General features: G+C 37.6%; 1 protein-coding gene across 1 annotated transcript; it reads right to left on the bottom strand.

The window, feature by feature from the left end:
• Positions 1-19: 19 nt before the first annotated feature.
• Positions 20-25,634, bottom strand: LOC106129948 (uncharacterized). Its single transcript, XM_013328663.2, has 10 exons — positions 25,074-25,634; positions 20,003-20,177; positions 19,676-19,742; positions 10,161-19,584; positions 9,207-9,310; positions 8,260-8,445; positions 5,441-7,566; positions 4,285-4,710; positions 3,291-3,695; positions 20-2,807 (listed from the first exon to the last, which is right to left on the bottom strand). The coding sequence occupies exons 2-10, from the start codon at positions 20,167-20,169 to the stop codon at positions 1,580-1,582; spliced, it is 14,133 nt and encodes a 4,710-aa protein (XP_013184117.1). The 5' UTR covers positions 20,170-20,177; positions 25,074-25,634; the 3' UTR covers positions 20-1,579.
• Between the last annotated feature and the right edge of the window lie 951 nt (positions 25,635-26,585).

Raw genomic sequence — 26,585 nt, 5'->3', positions numbered from 1 at the left:
ATACTTTATTTTGAATCTTAAACCGAATCTCAAATTACTTGAACTGATCAAATCCACAAATCCCAATAAATATCTACATATTTGAAATTCATTTCCGAGATTGATCCCATAGTGCCAAACTTCAGGAACAGTGTATTTCACGTGCCAAACAAATTTGCGAGTTTCAGAGTGGTTAGCAAACAGAGCTCGCATGCTGGCTGCAAACAATGTATGAAGTTTCAAACGAATTCCAATTTCTAAATTAATTTCATTGCATTTTATAAACCGACGCAAAACACTGAATTACGTTTAGCGGATCCTTGAATAAGTATACTCTACAGATAGCTTGCATAATGGAATAAATAAAAAAAAACAGCTTCCATAGTAGGTAGTATCATCTGACAGTGCCGCGTCATCATAGCGTCTGCCAGGTTACTTCTCTTCTCGTGCAGATTGTAAAAGCCAATCAAGGGTCATTTGGCTTCTTTTTGACGATGAGCTATCAACTCAAGTAACGAAATCACTCAATTCCCTCATTAAGCCTTAATTATTTTACTAGGTGTTCTTATTTTACTTGAATTTGCAGTAGGAACATTGTTGTGATAATTCTTTTTAATTTCTTTGTTATCCGAATGCTTTTCTGGCAAAATTAGGTCACAAAAAAAACAAATTCTTCAACTGAGCTGAAATCAGATATTTATTCAACTTTCAATATTAATAAGAATCTTTGAAAATTTCGGAGTCTTATTCCAATATTAAAACGAAGCACATAAAATTTGACGTTCCACACTTCAGCCAATCACAACACACTATTCACTCACTTCCTGACGCCTGATTGGCTCCGAAACAGCCAAAACTTGGAACGTCAAATTTAAAATTACCCAATTGGTCGAAGAGCAAACGTAATACTTTACAAAAAAAAATAGGTACATTTATTTTAGTTTACAACAAATGTAACAACTAAAAATGGTGACATGTGGATAGCGCGCATTATTTTTTATAAACATTGTATGATGAAGAGGTATTACAAGATAAATCACATTTACACAAATATTGAATTAGGGTTTAAATTACCTTCATAGATCTAGAGGAACTGAATATTGGTTTATATGGTCTTGCACTATCAACTATCTCGATTGATTCATAGAATAATGACAAAACGCAGCAACATATATACTAACTAGAAAAATACAAATGCCTCGAGGTGAATTGATATCACTAACATAACCTAATATCAAAACTAGAAACTTATATAAGAATGTTTTGAAATCACAGATTATCACGTCCAAGTTTAATTATCATATTTCTTGTCACAGACACCTATAGGCTTTAGAAAATAAAACTCTAGGTTCAACGAAACAGGATTAAAGTAAAAAAAAATGTCTTGATCTTGAAATTGACAAAAATAATATTTCCTACGTTCAAATTATTCTCAAAATCACGTAAATAAACCGATTTCAGTAACAAAATTTCTATCTCACTTTTAAACTAAAACAATATTTTTATCGAAAAACCTATATAATAACTAGCAGACAGCTAAACTTGGACTAATTAAATACCTATTAAATTACACAAATAATTCACAGTTCTTGATCAACATTCACTGTTTAATGTCTTTCACGAGCACAACAGGATTGATTTTTAATATTTCACTCAATTTCTTAACCGTAAACGGCATCATAGTATTACAGAAGGGCATTAGTGTTGTAACATTTTCAAACGAGTCCAAGGGAGGCGGTTTGGTTCCGTAGAAAGAGTACTCCTCATCTTCAGAGATGTATAGGAGAGGTAGTTTCGTTGTAGACTTTTTGGCGACAGTCTGCATCGGCAATTTGGTCGTGGACTTCCTGGCTACCTTCTTAGGAGGAGGAGCGTCGTCGTCGTTGATATTTATAGTCTCAGACGGCAACCGCGGAATCCTCTTGAAAGTCGGTGTCGTGGTCTCGCCATTAGTCGGGTGGTAAACTATCTGGAAAACGAAGTAATTCCTTGGCTTATCCGGGTGAGCGGAGGCGTAATGCTCTTCCATCGACTCTGCATCTTTCCTGAACGTTTGACAGACTTTGCAGTTCACTACGATGTCGCCGTGTTTGACGAAGACCACAGGCGTATCGCCGTGAGAGTGAGTCGTCGCATTTTCAGCGGTGAAAGTGCTTTGGCAGAGTAAACAGAACCTCCATTCGCCCGTGTTTTTCCGTCTCACGCGAACCTTTATATCCTTGACGATCGGCCGGCCTTTCGGCAGGGGTGTGGCCTTGATCTTTTTAACCTCGTGAGGATGGACAGTTTCGAGGTGAGCGGAGACGTTCGCTCGGTAGCCCGTGTACTCGCAGTACCCGCAGACGTTAGGGTACAATCCGTAATGGCGGTACACGTGGTCTTTGACCACCTTCAGGTGTTTGGACTGGTACGGGCAGTGCGGACAAACCGACATCTTGCCGACTTTATGCGGTGCGAATGTTTCGTCTATAATCAGCTTTTCGTCATCGCTGTGGGGTTCCGGAGAGTTCCTGGGGGACGGAGGTACGGATATTGGTCTCGAGGTAGACGTTTCAGGAATGGGTACTTTTTCTTCGTAGCGGACGACGAGTAGGGAATCCTCTGGGTCACTTGGGGAATTCTTGTTCGGAGAAAAGTGTAGGTTTTCATTAACAGCCGCTTTCATGCCTAGTTTTTGGACCTGTACGACGGCCGCGACCCAGGAGGAACGCATATCTGGGTCTCGTGGGGCTTCAGTGGGGCGCGCTGACATCCCAGCGTGGATCTTGCAGTGGAACTGAGCCTCGTGGTAGGTTTGGAACTTCTCCGGGCAATGACTACAGCTCCATCTGAAAATCATTTATGGCAATTTCAGTTTTACACATATGCAGTAGCAAAAGTTCATTTACACATACAAATTCATATGACTTCCTATATTATATGTCTTATGAACTCTTTCTATGTGTAATTCTTTTGCCAACAGTGGGAGAAACAGCTAGCCAGTTATTTTGTTAATAATTAATACTGCCAGCATACATTGGGCATTATAAACCAGTTGTAATAAATACTATTTATAAAATTAGTAATAATTTAATTATAAACCTGTCAGCATTTGTAAGCTCAAGCAGTAGTAATAACCTTAAACACAGCGATAAAAACTATACAAAGCAAAAGCATATAGAAATATGATATTTCATAAGTAATTAAAATAAGATAAAAATTTTTTGGTGACAAATAATGAAAATAAAGCAATCTTTCTACATTTAAGCTATTTGAACGATAATATTATCATGCATACATATATACATTGTCTAAAAAAATTTACAACTAACCGTATTTTATTCAATTCAGTCTCCAAATGTTCTTTCACAGCGTCCTCATTTTTCGACCTGTAAATGCATTTCGGACAGCAAAACTGTTTATTATTTGCCACACCAAACTGCCCAAACGCTTGTTCTAGCACCTTCATGCTGAATTTCAATCTTGGCCCATCATCTTGCGGCGTTTCAACTTGCTTAATCGCTACTCCATCGGATCTATTTGTTAGACAATCAACATTTTTCACAGTGATGTTTTTCTTTTGCGTTTCAATAGCGGTTCTGACCCACGCGCCCCGTACTTGGGGGTCACGTAGCGCCTCTCTGGGTCTCGCCCATTGGCCCTCGTGTGTCCCCCTGCAGTGTGTGAGGGCCTCGTGGTAAGTTTGGAAGTTGTCTGAACAATGGCTGCAACACCACCTAAAAATATTAAGATTATTACGTGATTTTATGTATGTATGTATGTATTAAGATTATTACATGTGGTAAAGGAAAGTCGCTTCCCGCGTCTTTCCATATGTCTGTATGTATGTATGCTTAAATCTTTTAAAGTACATAACCGATTTTGATTCAGTTTTCGAAATATTTTATATTAAGTAGATAGTGATTTAAGAGAAAGGTTTATATGTATAAACGCTACCCGTGCGATGCCGGGGCCAATCTCTAGTTGCAACTATTTATATATTAAAATTGTATTAATAACATACAAAAAATATATTAAAAGGGGCATTCGCGTTTGGTGGCACGAAGGCCAAATATGTCACGCTGTTGCAAGAAATGCGACACCTATTTTTATAGACCTTAACTAAATAACCACTTAATAGAATACATTCCAATACCGCAAATTTCTTAGTGTTTATATTAAACATACATTGATGGCGCTAGTTTATGCAGTTTTCTAAATGTCATGCTTACGACTTTAACATGCCAGCACGCTATTTTGTCTTCAAAAATTAATAAGCCACAATTAAGTAGAAGCATAAACATATGCATATATATTGAATCTCACCGTATTTTAGTCAATTCCATTTCCAAATGTTCCCTCATCAGGTCTTCCTTTTCAGTCTTGAAAGCACATTTGGGACAGCAAAACTCCTTGCTATTACCCGCGCCGAACGTCCCAAAAGCCTCTTCCAATTCCTGACCATTAAAATTAATTTTGGGAGTTTCTACCGGCTTCTCTGGTACTTTCTGCGGCGCGTTCAATCCTGAGGGGCCTGGCGTTTGTACTTTTTGTACGAGTAAGTTGTGTTTGTTCCTCTCGATTATTGTTGTTTGGTGCCTGAGAAGCTCGGCCACCCATCTCTCAATGTTCTCGTCCACCGGCAGGTTTATTGGCAACGGCTCCTGAATCCTGCCGCGGTGCTCTGTGGCGATGTGGTCGTGGAGACCGTTCTTGTGGAACGCCTTGTATGAGCATATGCTACAGCGCCATCTAGAAATAAATTTGAACATTAACTAGTATAAAGAATACTGTCCACTTTGTTATTTCAGCTAATATTTAAAAAGCTAAAGCATATGTTCAGCTAATATCATTCCGAATTTAAGTAGCTTCAACATAAATTAGGTTAATTTATTAATTTTTATTAGTTTTTATGGAACCTCACTGACTGACAGATTAGGTCACTAATCCTGAAGAATACAATGAAATACATGTAGCACTATAGATTTATTGTTAATTTATTATTAAAATGTCATATCTTTAATATATATTTAATTTTTACCATTAAGTGCTTTGCTATTTATAGAATAATACAGGTATTAAACGGGCAGTGGTATACCAACCTTTACTTGAAAATTAATACCTGTATCATTTATAAATAGTTTAATGCAACGCGAAAGTTTAAAATAACCTCAAGTTTTTATTTCAAGTATAAGTAGCAATAATACTCAGTGCCGTGTGGTTCCCGGCACTATTACAAAAAAGAATAGGACCACTCCATCTCTTTCCCATGGATGTCGTAAAAGGCGACTAAGGGATAGGCTTATAAACTTAGGATTCCTCTTTTAGGCGATGGGCTAGCAACCTGTCACTATTTGAATCTCGGTTCTATCATTAAGCCAAATAGCTGAACGTGGCCATTCAGTCTTTTCAAGACTGTTGGCTCTGTCTACCCCGCAAGGGATATAGACGTGATCATATGTATGTATGTATGTATACTCACTTCCTGTACTGCAGTTCCTCGTACAAATGTGACTGCATAGCCTCTTTTGTGTCCTCCGTCACCACACTACACAGCGAGCACTTATATCTCAGTCCGTTAGGCTCACAAAACTCTCCAAACTTCCTACACAGATCCTCCATACTCAGTTCACCATCGGGACACCTCTCTTCAACTTCTTTCTTCACGATATTGAGATCCACAGGCATAGTTGTTGTCACAGTCAACGGAGCATCAGATTTAGCAGCCAACCCCTCAGAAGCCTCTGTTTTGACTACCGGATCTTCAGTTATGCCCATCTTTTGACGTTGCTTCATCCATTTTGGAGTGCCATCCTCATCAGGGACAGATCCTTCTCGATAATAAAAGTAGAATATCTCCTCTGGTCGCCCTGGATGGGAATTTGTCTGATGTTTTACCACATTCTCCAGAGTCGAGGTCCGGAACGGGCAATAGGCACATTTGAACTGCATTTTGGATTGGTGATTTTTGGAGCAGTGCTCGGCGACTTCCGGTCTCAACATGCTCTTGAATTGACAGAGGCCGCATTGCCAAGGCTTCAGATCCATGGTGGGGGCGCTCCCGGAAGTGGCCAGCACTACGGGCCCAGTTGCCTCCTCCCTCACGACCATAACCTGCCCATTCCCTTTATGCGCATCATTAATATGCTTCTCGACAACTTGCTTCCTAAAATAATAATAAGTGCACGAAGAACACGCGTATAATGACGTGTCGTGCATTTTCAGATGCATTATAATCCTTCCCGCTATCAAAGGTTTCGATTTGTCCAAATGCTGATACGGGGGGCAATGTACGCAGCGGTAGTCTGTCGTTCCAGAATGCAAGGTCTCCCAATGGCATCTCAGCATCGCTTCGTCGACAGAAGTGTATGAACAATCCTTCGCCCCACACGTGTACCGCTGTCTCTCAGGCACGTATTTAGGATACCTGGCCGCGGCTTCCGGAGGGATCTGCGATATCAAGGGTCCAACCTCTTTCGTCTTCTCTTTAGCTAAGGAACTGGACGCCAAGTTCACCATCTTATCGAAATGCATCTCATTGGTTTCCAAGTGCGGCACTGGATTCACAGGCGCCGTTTGTGGCACGGGCTGCTGTTCAGCGTGCAATTGCAAGTGACGCACCATGTTTAAGCGGACTTTAGTGTTGAACTCGCAAAGTGTGCAATAGACCAAGTCGTCCAGTATCGGATTGATAGGTAGTTGTTCTATATCCTGCGGGCCGTAGCGTTTCATTTGCTTCGCTTGGGGCGCCTGGACGTTACTCATGGACAGTTTTCGTTTGGGGGCCGATCGAGCAGGGCCCGCGGTAGCCGTATCTTTTTGGACGACATGCTGGTTCTTCCCAGGGCCACGTGTGACTGTAATTTTATTGACCTTGTGGGCCCATTTCATGTGGGACTTGGCGCTTTTCAGAGAATGATTTTCGCGGTTGCAATATGAGCACACGTATTTCATACAATGGTCTGCGATATAGTGTTGTACTAGCGCCTCCCTGTTTTGCGTCATCTTGTGGCAATGAGGGCAGGCCATAGCCCACTCCGGGTTGTAGCACTTCAGAATGTGTAGTTTTAGACCGGTGTCAGTCTTGTAGCACACCAAGCATTTGGGGCATTTGAAGACTTGTTCATCGTTTATTGTGTTGTCAGTTTTGGATTTGTCCTCATCACCGTCCTTTGAGATATCAATGACATTGGCAGACTCGCTTCTGTCTGATGATATTTCTTCATCACTATCGAGGCATACAACTTCATCTGATACTTTGGAGGGTGTAGCTTCAACTGGTTCAGCTTTGGGTACAGGTGTGGGTTGTTCAGTTATGTGTGGAGTGGATGTTCTGGGCGGAGTTTGGTTTGGTGTCGGCATTGGTGAATTCACTGTCATTTCATGAGTTTCTACCGGTTCTGCCGCTGGTTCGTCTGGTTTCTCGGTAGAGGCGGTTATACTTTCAAACATGAGTTTGGTCTGCCCGATCAGCTTCTGAAGATCTATGGAGCGCTCGGCCTCCTTGACGGGGTTCTCTGGCAAGGAGCTGCAGGTCACGTGCTCCACGCCGATGCTGCTGCGGTTGAACGACGCCAGCGGAAGCACTCGCATCTCAGATGATCCATCCTAAAAAGTAATTTAAATTATTAAATAAAATAAAAGTACTACAAGCATAGAGACAATTTCACGGCTAGAGTAGGTAGATAAACATCCTTTCCAGCGTCCGTGACACGCCCGACAACGTTTTCATCGCGCGTGCCTTACTACGGGGGCTACTAGAGATGTGACGGTGTAACCAGGAATTTGGAACTAACAGGTCAGGTGGAAAAGTAATTCTCTTCTGAATTAGTGCATTTAGGATGTGACAAAAGGAAAAAAATAAACAATTGAAAATAAGGTAGATGAAGCAAATAATAGAACTGCGGTTGCACGATGCCGATAGATCAGAAAAAGGAAATCTTAAGACTTTCAGCAAATGACTCTACGCTATAAAATTATGATGAAAGCATGGCTGAGAAGATGATACATACATACATACATATGATCATGTCTATATCCCTAGCGGGGTAGACAGAGCCACCAGTCTTGAAAAGACTGATAGGCCACGCTCAGCTGTTTGGCTTAGTGATAGAACTGAGATTCAAATAGCTAATTGCTAGCCCATCGCCTAAAAGAGGAATCCCAAGTTTATAAGCCTATCCCTTAGTCGCCTTTTACGACATCCGTGGGAAAGAGATGGAGTGGTCCTATTCTTTTTTTGTAATGGTGCCGGGAACCACACGGCACGAGAGAAGATGATGATGAATGTCCCGTATTCACCTTATTAGTGATGATCCTAAGATAAGCCTGCGGCTGCTGTGCCGGGTGTCTGGTGGCCGCGTGCGCCAACAGGTCAGCCTCGGAGTCGGCGCCGTGGACGCACCACGTACACTGGTACAGGTTCAAATCGTGAGACTTCATGTGCTGGATGAGATCGGCCGCGGAGGGCAGTGTTTGGGAACATATCTGGAAATAAAATTTATTTATTTTTACTTTTTGCCCTCGGGGTCGGTTCTCCTAATTTGACTGCGCCGTGACTAAGGATGTCGGGATTAATTTTATTTTTATTATATGTTTATGTAATGTATGTGACGTCAATAAGTGATACCTTGTATCCAATTTTGAAAATAAATCTATTCTATTCTATTCTGTAAAGGGTCAGGTCAAAAGTACCCGAAACCGCCGAGCTTGCATAAAGAGAGTTATGAATGTGTATGAAACGAAGGAAGTATGCAGAGATCGTGGCAAGTGGAAAGAGGTAGTCTCTGCCTACCCCTCCGGGAAAGAGGCGTGATTTTATGTATGCATGTTGAAGTATATTATGAGTGTTTAAGTTTATGTATGTTATTTATGTATGTTATGAGTGTTTATTTTGTATGCAAACAGTTACTGAGGTACTACCTTAGTTGTGCAGGCTTGTTTTGTTATGCAATAAACAAGCGATACTCAAAACTCAATCATTTATTGCAAACCATAAAGTTGACATGATGTTGTGAATTATATAAAAAAAACATATTTATGGACCCTGGCGGGCACAGCAATTTGGATAGATAAGAGGAGGTCGCACTGTCGATGATGACTTATAAACCTGTATCTAAGCTTTTAAACCTTGTGTACCTGTAGTAGTTGGCTCTGTCTACCCCGCAAGGATTTAGACGTGATTATTTGTATGTATCTATATCTATGAAATTTAGGTAAATTTGAATTAAAAATAAAGAAATACGTACGTAACATGAGTGTATAAGCCCCGCGTGGCGAGCCTGAAGATGATCGCAAAACTTGCGGGCGGTGTAAGTTTTGAACTTGCAACGAGGCCCTTGGTCGTATTCCACTGAAAAAGAAAAAAAAATCATGACACCCCGCGTTGAATACGCCTTTTTTTATCGCGCGTTACACTATCGTTGTTTCGCTTTTTATTATGACGTGAAACGAGAAACGATACTGTATGCAACGATGGCTTATAATGCAAAACACTGGATATTTTGCTTTAATCGGAATAAGTAAAAGCTAGTTTGTCCACTATCTTTTTAACCGACGAAGTTGTCTGTTTCTTCAAGAGTGTGTCATTCATAAGATCTTATGTAGGTAGTTAGGCACCTACATATATTTAACTGGATAAGTCCTTCTCATAAAAACAGGCTGAATCCAATAATAGAGGAGCAAAGAATTTGTTGTTATATTTTCACCATAGTACGTACATATATATTACCACGTCTATATCCCTTGCAGGGTAGATAGAGCCAACAACCGTATAAAGACCGAAATGTCACATTCAGCTGTATGGCTTTATTATAATGGAATTGAGATTCAAATAGTGACACAGTTGCTGGCCCATCACTTACAAGAATCCCAAGTTTTTAAGCCTATCCCTTAGTAGCGTTTTACGACGTCCATAGGAAAAAGTTGGAGTGATCCTTTACTTTAGCGCTGGGAACCACACGGCACTTTCTTTTCACCGGTGAAAATTTTTCCCAAACCTTTCAATTTCTTTCAAGAATGCATTTTATTTCCATGACTCTTGAAATCCTCCTTCAAGTCAAGCAACTATTAAATCTTTGAATTTTATCTAAGTGCTAACTGCCAAATAGCACTTATACATACAAATACATATTATACCAATAATAAAAACCAATTATTATTGGTATAATATAAAATAATAACAAAACTATAAACACACTCACCATGATTACAAACATAGTACTGCACAACAACTTCTCTAGACAACATCTTTGCTGTGTCCTTTTCCGGTATCGTGGCATTGTTAGCTATGTACACCTTCACTTGTTTCCCCACGTGAGCCGTGTTCGAATGCGCCACTACCAACTGCGCAGCCGCAGCTCGATAGAAACAATGGCCGCATGAAAACGGACAGCTCGCATGCTTAAAAACATGAACCACCAGATCTATTGCATTGCCAGAACAGTCGAAGTCACAATAAGAACAGCACAAGGCGTTCTCACCACCAATCTTCTGATGAGTCAAAGCGTGCGAAAGCGCCATGTCAGCAGAATCTGTGGCGAAAGAACAATAACTGCCGGCGCATTTGAACACCCTTACTAACTTCTCCTTCCTCAACATAGCCTCTTGCACCACTGGGTGCTTTTGTTTCATCACTTTGATTTGCGACGCCTCGTAATTGTGGAACTCATCAATTTGTAACTCTGGCTCGGGTACGGGAGGATCTGCTTGATTCGCTTCTTCCTCTGGAGGACCAGAAAATTCCGCGGCAGGCGCAGGTGTAGCACCTAGACTAACTACACTCTCTATCTTCGGTAATATTAGACCTCCTTCATCTGCGTCGATATTTGTTAACTGAGATAACGGCCGAACGTTAATGTAAGGTCTGGCTGTCGGAGGGGCTGGAGTTTCATCTGGTTTCTCAGATTCTTCCACTGAATTTTCCGGTTCAGGCTCCTTCTCTAGTTCTGGGAAGTCATCCATATGTTTATCCAAGTAATGTTGTAGACAATCTTTAAACAAGTGTAAACCTTGGGGCACCACAATAACTTTACACATAAAGCAATATCCATCCCAATTTTCCGAATGCCTTGTTTGTACGTGCCTTTTTAATGAAATCAACAAAGGTGTCTTATAATGAACACCCTTCATTTTATTAATACAACAAACAAACTCTTTGTTTCCTGTATCTGTGTAGGTAACTTTGAAATGTGAATAAGGAAAAATATCACTGGCAGCAGGATTGTCTTCTGCCTGATTACATGGGAGAGTTTCACCCTCAATTCCTGGAGTAGATTCTGGCGAATCATTTATATTATGTTCAACCATAAAGTGTGATAAACAGTCTTGAATTAAGTATTCGCCTTGTGGTTTCACGAATTCTTTGCAGTCAACACAATATCCATCCCATTTCCCTTTATGAGCACTTATTTGTAACTTCAAATTGTCCAGGGTAGGGCTCTGATAATAATCATGCCCTTCAATATAGCATATATACTGTTTTATTTCAGTTTCAGAGCAAGTCATATTGAAGCGTATATCTGAAACTATATTCTCAAATTGTCGACTGTTATCCAAATGATTTTCATGGAAATGTGTTATAAAATCTTTGAATATATATTTACCTCGAGTGGTTATAAAATCTTTGCAGTCAAAGCAATATCCATCCCATTTCTGATCTTTATGCTTAATAGTTACATGTGTTCTAAGAGCTTTTATAGAGCTGCACGTATAACGACAGTCCAGCCCGTTTATGAAGCATGTTAGTACCAGCCTTGTTCCACCGTCTGCGTATTTAACTTCAAAATGCGATCGAGTGATGCCTTCAGGAACGGCCACTTCGCCGGATTGATTTAAGATGGCAGAGTTTACTTCGATAGACCCACAGTAAGTAGCCTCTGCCCGATTTTGTTCCTCCACGTCATCTCTTTCAACTTTTACAGGCATCTGAGAAGCAAACGCTGAAGTCGCTTTATTACTACTTTCACTAGCAGTATCATCACTCTCAAATGTAATTTTTGATTGTAATTTTGATTTATTCTCAGAAGACAACTTCCTTTTTTCTTTTTTCTCGATAAAATCGTTTTCATTCTTTATTGCTTCAGGTTCAGTGACGAAACTGAGAGACTCTGTAGCATCACTGCGATCATCGCTCATTTCAGCCATACTTTGATTGGATCGCGAACTTCTTAGCACGCGAGGCTTATCAGTTCCCGGCACACTTGTACGTTTGGATAGTAAATTTATAATTTTTCTAGACATGATTGCTAAATTTATCGTGTAAACTTCAGTTTGCTCGTCATTGTGACGCACAATGACATGCGTTTTAAGATTCTCAAGAGAAATTTGAGTAAAATTACATTTACCACAGATATATCCAATGAGTTGTCCCTTAATGTCTTTGGGGGGTGGTGGGATGTCCAAATTGAATGGGCACCTAGTAATATTTACACATTCTGAACAAATTTGTTTGTATTCTCCGGTATGCATGCTAACTACATGCCAAAAGAAAGATTCTAATGCTGCTTTTCTTTTCCCAAATTCCTTGTAGCAGAACCTGCAGACATATTTATCAGTAGGTATTTTACTTATAGCCTGGAAATTGATTTCTTCACACTGTTCAATAGCTTCTTCTGCTACGTCTGGGCTCAGTCGTGATAAAGGAATTTCAGTATGAGGATGTTCTTTTTTATAATGGGCTACAATTTCTTCACCAGTATACTCACACAAACGACAAGAATACGAAAAAACATTCTTCATGTAACAATAATTTCTATCTATAAAACAATTGAAGTCAGGTATAGTGATTTGCGTAGTTTCATTAATTGGTTGGATTTTTGTGACTGTTTCTACTTTTTGATCGGTTTTTCTCTTTTTATTCTTTGGCTTTATAACACCAGATTTCCATGAACTTCTTTTACGTTTGGGCTTCTTTTTCAATTCTGATAGGGGTTTCAATTCAGACAATGCTTCGGAACTTCCGAAACTAGTTAGAGAAGTCAACGATTCACTTTCAGAGTCTGAACTTTCTTGACCACTACCTTCGCTCATCTTACTAGTAGTTGATTCATTTATGGAATCTGTCTCAAAATCATAGGGATCTATATCACCCGTTGTCTTAACAGATTTTGTCTTCGATTTAGGTCCTGGTTTATATTTTGGAATAGTTTTCTGTTTCTCTGATTTTTCATCAGCATTACCGGAATTATCAATGCGTACTTTTGATTTCGGCCCTGGTTTTTTTCTAGCTATTATTCCTGTTACTTTTTTGCCTGCTTTGGTTTCTGTAGCTTCTTCAATTGTTTCATTTTTGTTTATCTTCTCGATAACAACAACCGGTTCCGTATCGTTTTTACTAAAAGTATCTTTTTGTCGGTTTTCATCTACAAGTTTAGCTAGACGGCACATTCGAATTCCTGTAACATTGAGGACATCATCACTAATAAACATCTCCTTTATATCTTCTTGCAACTTAAGTAGTTCCCGCGACACTTTCTTTCTAGTTTGGACAGATTTTTGTACATCAGATCTAGTCACGCGTTTTTCATCACCAGACACCTTGTCTAAAGAGTTGGAATGTCGTTTTTTGGTAATTTTACCTTTTTTGGTCGGACATTTTTTCACAGTTTTATTTTTTTTCGTTACTCTAACACTGCCTGATTTTGATTCTTCAATTTCAACATTATTAATGCTTCCCGTTTCATTTATATCATTGCCTGCTCTGTTATCTTCACTTTCTATAGGAGAGTCTTTAGTCAAGTTTTGTGTACATTCCCTGGATTCCGTGTCATCATTTTTTGTGCATTCCATTTCTCTTCCATCGCAGGATTCTTGGTCTATGCCCATTGTAGAGTCTTGTGCCAAATCGTTTCTAATATCTTCCTCGTCAGATACTATTTCACTTATTTTTTCTAGTTTCTTTTTGATTTTCTCATTTTCTTGATCGCCTAACATACTAAGTAACTCTTTTAGTTTTGATTTACTCTGCAATATCGACAATATATTACCAAGTGGATCTGATATGGTTGATCCTTCTTTATGTGAACTAGATTCGGGATAATTTGATGACAAAGAGGCTGAAGTATCGCTTGATGAAACTTCGGTATGAACTTCATCAGTACTGTCAGGCAAACTACCGACACGAACAGTTTCTTTTTGAATATCATCTGTATTTGTACTATCAGGAGTTGTAGACCTAGCATTTCGCTGGTCACTATTATGTAACTCGTTGGCGCTTAATCCTTTTTCAGTAGTGGAGACTACAGTGCCAGTTTTTTCTCTAAAAATCTGGTTATTCTCGTTCGTTTTAGAAGTATTTATGGCCACATCTTGATCATCAATTAATTTATTTTTAACATTACCTGTTTTTTCATGAATAGGTACTTGAGTGTCCTTTGGTTCGGTTTCGTTGATGTCTTTGTCAATAAAACCAGATTTTTCATCAATTAAAACTTTTGAATCTATTGTAATATTTGTGAGTATTTCTTCATTTTCATTAAGCTGTTTCGTTAAGTTGACTTCTCTTGATATTTCCAGACCTATAGCGACCTGTTCTTCAGTAGTTTCATTAGTAACAGTAGCATCACTGCTAATTTTGCTATTATCATCTTTTCCAATGAACTTGTTTATTTCGTGCGAAGCAGAATCATCTGTTTCTTTAGAAACTTCAGTTGCCGTTTGAGGAGTTATATTTTCTAACATATTTACAAGAGTTATTTCATTAGAAAATTTACCAGTACTTTGACTCATATGTTTGGATGACTTTAAATCTTTGTCCAAACCTGCTATCAAAGAATTAATGTTGTCAATAACTGGATCAGATACAATATTATCGGAAAATAATTCCATATCATCAATTCCAAAACTACTGTCGAATGAATTATCCCCCTGGTCCTTTTGACTCGCCACTTTTTCTGTTGATGGAACCCCATCTTTATGAATCGACTCTTCTTTTTCTGTAAGTGATTTATGAGCCTGGTCTTTATTGCTCACAACTTTATTTTCTGATAAAAATTTACAAGGCTGATCTTTATTACTTAACACATCTTTTTCAATCGATTTTGATTGTGGTTCTTCTATTACACTTGTGTTCTGTCTGTCATTGTTCTTAACTGATTCTTCCGATTCAGAATCGGAATCTTTTATCCGCCTCCTTGATCTACGCGGTTTAGCTTTAATATCATCACTGGAAATATTCGCCTCTTCATTATTTTCAGCTCTTTTACTAGAGTTTCTTCCTTTTTTATCAGGTGCTACATCACTAGGTTTTACTTTTTCCTCCCGCATGCTTATTTTTCCACATTTCACTTCCTTATCTTTCTTCTTTATCTCATCAGTCTTTTCTCCTTTAACAAATGTTTTCTCTTGTTTACTTCGTACTGTGTCAGATTTTTCTGTTGTTTGTGTTACGTGTTTTATTTCTTCAGCTCGTTTTATTTTTGGAATCTTATAGTTCTTTACTCCATACCCAGATCCTAAAATGGTGCCACTAGCAATATTATCATTTGAATATATTATCCCATATTTTTTCTGATCACGAGCGTCATTCTTATATCTGTCTTCTTTTTGTTTTATTCTCGGATCTCGGTTAAAAACACGATTTAATCTGGGATCTCTGTTATTTTTTCTGGGCGAATATTGTGATTTGGTTTCATGAGTATTTCTTGGCCTAAAGTCTTTATTATTAGATTTTGATACGCGAGGACTACTTCTATCTGATGTCTTTCTAGACAGCAAATCTTTCTTTTTAATCTCAATATTTTCTTTGGATCTATAAGATTCAAAATCAGCTTTGATTTCACTAAAACTTTTAGATTCTCTTGTGTCTCTTACTACGCTTCGAGCTCTTCTAAACCTATCAGTATTTTTTTCTGCATTATCTAAAGAATCGGATGGATGTAACGATATCCGCCCTACACTAATTTCGCGCACGAATGTTCTACCTACGCTCGATGCTCGAGTTTTTCTATCAAATAATTGATTGAATATACTTTTTTCTTTAATATTTTTCATGAAATTTTGGAAAGTAGAGTCTATACTTGTATCAATGGTAAAAGAACGACCAGCTTGTGGTTTTACCGACAGCGTATTTGTTGTTCTGGCAGCATTGTCTCTTTGAGTTCTGTCAACATTCCGAGCAACGGAATGTGATCGACCTTGTCTATCTTCAAAAGAATTTGTTCGTCCGACACTTCTTTCACGTTGATAAGGCGATCGTGAATCAACTTCACTTAATCGGCCTTGTCTATCATTGTGATAATATTCACCCAGTTTGCGATTTCTGGTATTATATTGATCTTGGTCATTTCTTGAGCGATTATAACTTCCATCATGCCTTGCTCCTCTTTCTTCGTTATAAGGACGACTGCTTTGGTCCTTATAGTAATTATTAGATCTATCATTTCTACCAAGGCTTTGCTCTTTAATATTTCTATAATTATCCAAACTATATGGTTTTCTATTGACATCATGTTTATTAACATTATATGATGGCTGGAATGAAGACTGATCCTTGAAGTATCTATGAGTCCTATCATCGTTAAGAGTATGGCTATCGTATTCATTACTTTTTTGAAGTCTCGGATCTACTCGTCCGAACGGGTGGATAGGTGTCATGGGCATTTCTGACCGCCCAAAAGAATGAGTTGGTGTTGTTGGACATTCCGATCGACCAAAGGAATGACTAGGGGTAGTAGGACAGTCAGATCTACCAAAAGGATGACTGGGAGTCCTTGGACATTCCGACCTACTATAGGAATGACCGGAGTCTGATATTCCAAAGTGATGATTAGGCATGGGTGGACAATCCTTCCTCCCGAATGGATGGCTGGGAGTCGGAGGACATTCGGATCGAAAGTGGTGACTAGGCGTAGGTGGACAGTCGGATCTTCCAAAAGGATGACTTGGCGTAGGTGGGCAGTCAGATCGGCCAAAAGAGTGACTGGGTGTAGGTGGACAATCAGATCTACCAAACGGATGACTCGGCGTCAATGAAGCGTCGGATCTTCCAAATGTAGGAATCTGAGAATCCAATTTGTTTCCTGTGTAATCATCTCGATCGATTTTATTATAAGGATAAAGATCCCGTGAATCACTGTATCTATTATATTGTTGGCCTTCTTTATTATCTTTACACTCTCTTTCAGTAGCTGGTTCCCATCGGGAATCCCGTGAATTAACTTTTTCAAATTTTTCCCAGGGTAACCTCTGTGTATCTTCAGCGTAATCAACTGTATCGTATAATGAAGCATATACATGCTTTCTTCCTGGTTGATCGTCAATTTCAAATGATCTAGAATTTGGTGTCACAATTGGCGTCATACTAGGTGCTCGAATAGGAGTCATGTTCGGCATTGATGTGGGGGTCATTACCTGCGCCAAATTAGGAGTCATATTTGGACTGGGCGTAAGGGTTGGAATTAAACCAGGTACTATAGGCAAAGTAGAAGTGATATTAGGATAACCAAGCAAAGATGATCCAGATATAACTGACTGACTGAATGACTCGTTACGGACATTCGTGGGGGCAGAATCTTTTTTCAATCGAGGATCAGATGGTCTATTTATATCCATTTTAGTAATATTTTGTTTTGCACTGAAAAGCGTTTCCGGAGTAAGAGCATCTTTAACTGGTGGAATGGTGGATGCTACAGGAGAAACTAAAGGCAACAATGTTCTCATATCAACGTCTGCTTTTGAGCTTTCTATCGCATTTTTAATGGGTTCAATCGGTATTATTACAGGTGTGTTCATTTCTATTTTGCTAGACTCTTTGTCATCCGGAGATTTAGGAGCAAGATCAACGCCTTCATCCTCATCAGACTTATTGAGATCATCAAATATATCGTCATCATCAGAGCTTAGATCATTACTTAAAGCAAACTTAAATCTCTCGCATTCTTTTTCGGTTAATTTTAAACTTTGTTTTTTGCTCTGATCGTCTTTAGAAGATGATTGTGTAGTAAACAGCGGCTTCGTCACTGATTTTGCGGATGACTTTTGTTTGTAATTTTCAATAGATATTCTTTTTTTTGGGCCTATTTCCTGCGTATTTGCAACTTTAGTAAGTTTGGGTTGATGCAATGCGGGAGTAACCTGATCAGAGACAGGAATCGCAATACTGTCACTTAAAATTTCGTTTTTAAGAGCTTGCAATATATCAATTTCTGACACTGCACTTTCCTGGGATTTGTTTGGAACAACAGCTGGTTCGTTCAACAGAGGTATTTGTACATCATCACACGCTTGTTTGGGCAAATCTATAATATCTTTGGTTGTATTCTCAAGTAATGTTTTCTTTTCATGTAAAGATTCCCCTGATTTTTTTTCATTACTTAAACTTTTTTTATCGTCTTTACAGATTTTAACGGAAGAACATTTAACTTCTTTAGAATCAGGTTCATGTTCATTCAAAGGTTTATAGAAATTGGGTTTGAATTGCATATTATCTTTATTTTTCTTTACTTCGGTTTTATTATCTACTTCTAACATAATAGTTTCTTTTTTCTCGTTACTTTCACTGCTATTGGCCAGTACTGCTTTTTCTACCTTTTCAGATATTTGTAAGGTTTGATCATCTAGCAATTCTGAAGCTTTTGGAGCAATCTCTTCATCAAGATTAATTGCTAAGTCTTTTAATTGAATTCGTTCTGCATCATCTTCCTTTTTAGCTGTTATACTTTTAGTTTCCAACTCGTTATTACAATCAAATATTTCCAGTTCCGATACATCACTAAGATCAGAAACCAAACTTTTCTTATCTGAAATATTTGGAGTATCAGTACCAGCAGTATCATTCTCAGAATTAATTACTAGACGGATTTGTATTTTACGTGGTTTTTGTTCTTGTTTATTCGAAGCTTTTGTCTTTTCTGATGCATTATGATCTTTGTCTAAAATGACTAGGCTGCCGTAGATATTCTCAATGGCTTCACTTTCACTGTCAGACAATTCTCCTTCTTCCACTTCTTCTTTCTTTTTTTGTGATTTTTTCTTTTTCTTTTTCCTAGAGGAATTTAAGATCAAATCCGATATGTCTTCTTTGGCACCTGTATGTTTTAGTTCTCCCAAAATCTGTGATCTGAGTTCTCTTAATGTAGCTATATCTACATCATTATCACTACAATTGATAATCCTGGAAAATATATCCGACGTGTTTAATGAATCTAAACTTTCTTCAGGAACTTTAAGTGTTATATTTAGATTAGATTTAGAAGAATTTCTCTGTTTAGATTGTTTCCTATCTTTTCTATGATGTGTCGGCGATTGCCTCCTTGGAGATCTACGACTGAAAAGTGGTTTTTCTGGCGACATATCACTTTGTTTTGACCAGCGCTGAGAGCTTGGTTCAGGAGAAACTAAAACGCGTGTATAGTTTCTTTTAGGCTGAGAAATTTCTGATGATGGTATCTGCGTAGAACCTGTTATATTTGGTCTTCTCTGAAACAAAGCCGGCTCTTTAGCACCAGCCGTACTAGTTTCTTGCGCGTCATTTGCTCTAGCAATTTCTGGTAATGTATCAGGCAAATTAGCTTGCATTTTTGTAACTATCTTTAGCTTATTACGAACTACGTCCAAATCAGGCTCTTCTTTGATTGTGACCACTTGACTACTGGGCACCTTGAGATCTATACCAGGCAAAGTATCTCTCTGAAGACAAATAAAAATAAATACTTAGTACAGACAGAAAACTTCATCAGTGATTCATACAAGACTTGCATGGTTACATTCGGGTATTTACCTGTTCAACTTTGGCATATAAGTTTACTAATACTTGTTCACATTTTAATAAATTCTCCATTTTCATCCTGTAAAAAAAACAATGGTTTTAATAATGGATAGCGGATAGCTACCGTTAAAAAACGTCGCCTCAGTTTGATCGCAAAATGATCTTAGTGTTCTTTTCTATGAGGCCAGTGAGCCTGCTGTATCTTAGAGGAGTCAAAAGGTATTAATGATCTAGGTAAAACTGTATTAATGAAGTACCTAAGTGTATTTGTTTCTACACTCCAATGTTCATAAGATAAATAATTCTTTAAATAAAAGCCTTCGCGATCAAAAAATATACCTTTTCTTCTTATCAAGCAACAAGTCTCTTAGAGACCTGATCTTATCGAGTTGAGCTTGTCGAGGATTTGTAGACCCCGACGTGTTCTCCAGTCTTTTTATCATACTCTCCAAAAACGGAACATAGTTCTTCATCTCCTCGAACTTCCGATCGTATTCGGAAGCCATTTTGAAGTCTATAAAACAAAGAAAATAAGACTTGAATTTATCATAGGTATAAAGCCTAATACGATAGTTTATTTAATAAAACTTCAAATTTAGTTATTAATACATATGTACTTAAATAATCACGCCTTTTTCCCAGAGGTACCCCTCTGAGCAGCAGATACTACATCTTTCCACTTATCACGATCTCTACATCTACATACCTACTACTGCTCGAAACCGGCAAGCTTGCATGAAGTGAGTTATGGATGTGGATGGATGAAGCGATTAAACTTATTCTTTATATTCATCATTAAATTGCCTCGTGGCCTATTAATGTTCAATTTGCCTATTTGATATTTTAATTGCCTTTTTGAATTGATCAAAGAAAAATATAAATTTTATTATCATTTATCGTTATCGTTATTAAGAGCGGACTGCATTTTTTTTTTGCGCAATTTGCTACATTTATCAATAACGTGGTTTCAATGTTGCTATTTTACTAACTTTATCTCTACCACTATCGGGCGCGCACGAATGTGAAATCGTACAAATAACTTCAAAATTTCAACGAGTTCTTGCTACTTCGCTCTTATTTCTTCAATTTCATGTATATTTTGAAAAATAATAAGGTTTTATATTATTTGACTGGGTCATTAAAAAATATTTCACTGTTATGAGTACAAACTCTAACATCATTGACGAAAAACATAAACGATTTATGAAATGTTTAATTGGGGCCATTTTTCGCTAAACGCTTCGGATTTACAATAAGCATCTTCCGTCTGACTTCCGTACAGTTATCTCAATGTGAAGTTATTTTTACATTGTAATCCTTCATGGTATAAGCATCTCTTAGTATTGCAGCTAATTAACAAACTCAAATGTTTCAGTTATGTTAATTAGCTGGTCATCAGTCATTGATACATGACCGCGGTGGGATTCGAAACTTGAATAGGATACGCTATTTTAGTCCGAGAACTATTCGACCACCGAAGCTCTGAATTATTAAAATATATTTATCTTGAGAAGGCATTTACAAGTTATTACAAGTACCGGTCAATGTAATACCAGGAATAGAGTACATATACAGACTCCATGATAACACATCGTTTCACTGTAATAATTGCAGTCACTTTTACAATGATTTTTTTAAATTAATCCGGTAATAGTTTCAACTAGTTCAAGCTTTTATAGTTGCGAAAAAAAAGTGTATGCCACCTGGCTCTCTTCCCGCGCATATAGCAAAAGTCAATTGAGGGAAAAGCTTATAATCGTCAGATCCTTCTTTATACGCAACCTGTCACTTCTAAGGGCGCTTTCAATTAGGGTAATGCGTTTGTTGTCGAACGTCTGCCGCACGCTTAACGCGCCGCTGGTTACATGTCGCTGTCGGGCCACTGCGGTACGGTTGCAGTCCGACACCAAACGTCTAAATTGAAAGCGTATTTTACAGCCGTGCGTTTTTATCCTAGTGATTTGACATCAGTCTAGCCATGGACTCTGACGAAGAAACATAACTGTTAGTGCTCTTGTTGTAAATCATCAAAGATAAGCAAAAACGACGCCCACGTAAAAGAGCGGCACCGATTTCGTCCTGTACCGGCGCCGCACTGTTGCCGCACCGAGCGTTTTGTATGAAAAAAGAGAATCGTGCGTGCGACGCACCGCTTCGGCACCGTACCGGTCCGACACGAAACGCATAAATTGAAAGCGCCCTAAATCTCAATTAAGCATCCATCTATGTATATACTCATGGCTGGTGCTTGTTTTGACAAACTCTTTCCACGTGATACTTGTGCAGCTGGGTTGACTTTACTGACTAGTCAAATAGTTAGCGGTTTCTCAGTCATTTAGTTCAAAATACTCTAATTTTAAGACGAATCAAATAAAACTAAAATTGAGACTTCACGCCTGTCCACGAAATTCCAATATACACACGCGATTCGTCTTCGAATCGGTTTGATTTTTTTTTTTTTTTGACTTGAGTAAAATATCTACTCGTGTGCAATCGCGCTATATCCGCCTCCCTCAAAAACGAGTTAAAATGAAGTAAAACAGGTACGACAAGAATATCGTCGAAATATGAACATTGATATACCTATTCAGGATTGATAGAAAATTTAACGAAAAAATCTCATTATCAATGGAAAAAACCGTAATAGGTATGTACCATCAACAAAATACGGAACTCTTTTCGTTATTACTCCGGATATAATTTACTTACCTACAAAGTTATCAACCAATTAACTAGTTCGGAGTTTTATGCACGTTCAAATATTGTAAAATTTACAAGAGATGAAAATCCATTTAGTGCATAAGTCATATAAGGCCTATAACAATTACTGCAGTTTCGTTAACACGCTACTATTAACCTTTGCAAGTATTTATTAATATACACGCAAAAAAAATCTGTTGAATACCCATTGGCATAAAAAAAGATACCAAGGGCTCTCTCTCTCTCTTAGGTATGCAAAGTAGCGATCACGTCTTAGAACCTTTTCTTAACACAAATAGGTAGCTTAGTACAAACTTAAAAGTTTAACGTTTTCACATAGCACTTTTGAGATGTTCAGGCCACTGAGCAGATAGGTACATAATCTTTTTACGAACAAAATAATTATTCAGAAATGTTTAGGCCATCACCCTTTTTTACCACACTGATGATGTTGACGAAGTTTTACAATTATAAACCCTCGTAATATTCGAACACGATGTAGGTATCACACGATTGCGTAAAACTTAACGTTACAGAAAAATCTGCGTTTAGTGTTGCTCACTCGAAATTTTGAAAACTACTACTAACTACTAACAATACGCGTAGATTTAAATATAAGATAAATATGATGTTTATCTTGATGATATAATACCTAAAAACGAATATTATGTGGAAATAATGACAACTATAGATCGCGCGAGTGTTTTTGTTGAATGTTGTAACTAAAGGTCCAGTAAAGTAAAATTAAATGAATTTATTAGTTATAATAATATGGTGTTATAATATGCAATACATATCTAGCTTTGACTGTACAATAGTATTTTATTAACTTCAAAACAAATATTCCTATATTTTCATCTAATTCTGACCACAGCAGATTACGGTAGTGGCGCATATATGCGCCACAGCAGCTGAGAGGTTAAACTAAAATATTAAGACTTAAAATGTTTCTTCTTGTCCTACCAACATTGTGTATATATTTCGAAAAAAAAAAACATTTTAGCCATTACCACATTCACCTTACCTATATATAAAATATAGTACACATTTTATTTAAAAAGACCTACCTTCCACACACCGTAATAAATAGTACCGAAAAAATCAAGAATTTCACTCAAATCTCCAATCATTACCCACATGAACTAGCTAAGTAGGTAGGTAAGCAGGACATATTTCACGTTACCTATAAACTTATATTCTAAACCCTGATGCCTAAAGTACTATAATTTGATATTACAAATACTTTAATGCAAGCTAATCAATACACTCGTACTTATTATTAAACAGCAATTCTTAAAAATAATTTAATTTTTTCACATAACACCACGTCCTTGCACTCTCAACCACTCGCTTCGCATGACTACAAAACAAAATGGCGGCGACTAGCGTGGACGGATGTATTGCCGATGTATAACTTCCACGATGGCACACGAGCGCTCGGGGAAACAAAGTGGCGAGATTTGGAACTAATATCGATAATTGAATAATTTTATTTATGAAGTCAGACGTATTTTTATAGGAAAAAAGCATTACTAAGCGTTAAAAATATTGAAATTATTTTTAATAAATGTAAACCCCATAGTTTTATAAAATTATCTGTGTAAAATTAATAAAAATGCGTTAAATTGTGCATCGCGGTCATTTCAATTTCATTATTGAAAAAGAGGGGAGAAACTAGAAAGGAAGCGGTAAGGAAGACGAAGTAAGCAAAAATTAAATATGTAGAAACCTAAATACCTACTCCAAATATTGAATTAGTTACTTAGGTACAAGATTTTTTTCTACTATTTACAGGACCACTAAATTTGGTACTTATTTATCGTAATAACAATTAGATACATAATTATACTGCCTAGCTAGGTACCTACCTAACTTATTTAGATATATTATTACATATACAAGTACCTATGTACCTACTTATTATTATTTCTATTCTAGGTAATTTCTAAGTGCCTACTTAATAAATACCTATGTATTGTAAATAATAAATACCTAGTAGACTAACTAAGGTAGTCAGATTATCATAGGTACCTCGTAGGTTAATTCTTATAACATGGTTATGCAACAAAATTTAATTACGTAAGTAGGTAGGTAGGTATATTATTTTCCATACCTTATCAACTTCATTTTATATGGGTGGACATCCAAAAGTTCTTGTATTATGAATTACATTTGTATCCCCTTGAGCAGCAATGGAGTAATGAAAAATATATCATTGTTAATTTCGAAGATGATAATAACTAGGTTTATTGAAACATTTAAAGTCGATTAGGTACCCTAAGTAGGTTTTATATTTTAGGTGACTTGCATTATAGGTCCAAGCCATAATGGAAAATTCCATTCACCACTCACGAAAGATAATGCTACGTTGTTGTTTAATTGGCGACATTAGTAGGTCTCTATGTAGATAGGTACATAACCTTTCAAATACCCAGGTATATACTCGACGTCTTATAAGTACCTAAGTTGTATGGCTATACCTGTAAGTGCCTATATAGGTAGGCAAAAATGAAATTAAATAACGAATCTTTGTGGCTTTCTGCGTAGTTACAAGACCATAACAACTCCAATATTTCACCAGATTGCAGCTGTGGCTTTTTCAACCAAAGACAGACGCCATCATGCATAAACCTACGCAATGCCTCGAATTCCAATCGTCTTACATTTAGTTACGATTGATGGTCACATGTAGTTATTCAATTTCACTAACCTCACACACGAATTGAATAAAATTCTAATCACGGTCACTTTGCTTTAGGTAACGTTAGATGCAAGTACATTTTTCTTTGTATGTTAAGCGTCCCTGTTCAGTTCAATAATGGCGTGGATTCTTCACTTGTCGGGTTCTGGCGGGGGGGACCGTCGCCGTTCGCTGTACGAGCGAAATGTGCAGCTAGAATAGGATGTCGGGTGGCCAACGCCCCACCGCGCACCGGGCCTGCTCCGCCAGACCAATCCAAGAATCATTCGTCCGACAGCGGCTGCTGCCGTCGCACGGTGTATCAATTTTAATAGTAATTTCTGTGCCCAAGAAACTACGCCTCGCGTTCCACGAATCCTTTGTTCAAAGCTGACTGTTCTCGATCATTCGCGTGTTTATTTTTTTGTGACGTAGCGCCCAGTCTCTTGTTTCGGTATTCCAGCCAGTAGCATCTCGTTACGAAACAAAGAGGCTCATCAAACATGACGAAAAAATCAACTATGTAGTCTTGTCAAAAGTGTCAATTGTACATCGCATCAACATCTTATCAGTTTAGTGTATTTCGGTCGCGGTGATTTACGGTATAATACATTGTGCTAGTCCAGCAAGAAACCAGATTAATGTTCAAAATTTATAAATTTATAGGTAACAGAAACCGTAGATACGTTTTATACCATATATTGTTAATGTGTAACTTTTAGTCCCGTTCTTGCAAAAAATATATCCTTTTGGCGGCCCATCATTTCATCAACAGATAGGTACCTATTAAGTAATTTAGACCTACTTATGTAGTTAGGTCAGTCTCCAGACTAAGAATTTCTTACCTATTTTTATAAGACATTACAGTATAAAAAATGGATATGGCATTCAGGGCATTTGTTAATCACCAATTTCAATGCGATATCTCCGAAGTCCGGGGAGAAATTATATAGATTACCAGATTATACTAAGACATCAAGAGTGCATGGAACATTTTAAATCTAATGTTTATCCAAAACGCAGTAGTTAGGATAAGAACAGTTCATAAGTTGTTCTAATCTATTTTTATATATGAAAATGAGTAATTTATGACGTTTTAAAGCAGAATAGAGACTAAATCTTTGTTGAAATTTTGCATAGGCATTTAAATAAACATAGGCTATCAACTAAGGAACAAATCATTCATATAAACCATTTTTATTTGATAGTATGTTTGTACGTTTACTTTCTAATCCAACTCAAGGAAGGACAACCCGAAGAAAGATGAAAACTAAAAAACAATCACCATGCCTATATAATTCTAAAGGAATTGTTGACCTTTTCGTATTTAAAAAAGGTTAAAATTTCACTCACAAAAAATCAAATAAGGACATCCTTTAAAATTAACTACCCATATGTATACCAAACATTTCATAGAACCAAAAAATTCGAACGTTTGAAGTTGGTTAAATCAATTCTAAAATAAATTATTTTTAGCATGATAGCAGCATATTAGCATTTTAAAAACAGCATGATTTTCAATCAACCTCCGAGGATCTTTTT

This window comes from Amyelois transitella, chromosome 22 (genome assembly GCF_032362555.1).
Source record: "Amyelois transitella isolate CPQ chromosome 22, ilAmyTran1.1, whole genome shotgun sequence".
Taxonomy (NCBI): domain Eukaryota; kingdom Metazoa; phylum Arthropoda; class Insecta; order Lepidoptera; family Pyralidae; genus Amyelois; species Amyelois transitella.
The sequence above is the reverse complement of the archived record's forward strand: the minus strand, read 5'-3'. Positions and strand labels throughout refer to the sequence as shown.

What these genes read in the sequence shown, in the direction of transcription:
- LOC106129948 (XM_013328663.2), bottom strand. Translation starts at nt 20,169, where the DNA reads ATGGCTTCCGAATACGATCGGAAGTTCGAGGAGATGAAGAACTATGTT. An exon ending in TTAGGATCATCACTAATAAG is followed by an intron (nt 7,567 to 8,259) that starts GTGAATACGGGA and finishes ATTACTTTTTAG; the next exon opens with GATGGATCATCTGAGATGCG. An exon ending in ACTGAATTGAATAAAATACG is followed by an intron (nt 2,808 to 3,290) that starts GTTAGTTGTAAA and finishes AATGATTTTCAG; the next exon opens with ATGGAGCTGTAGTCATTGCC.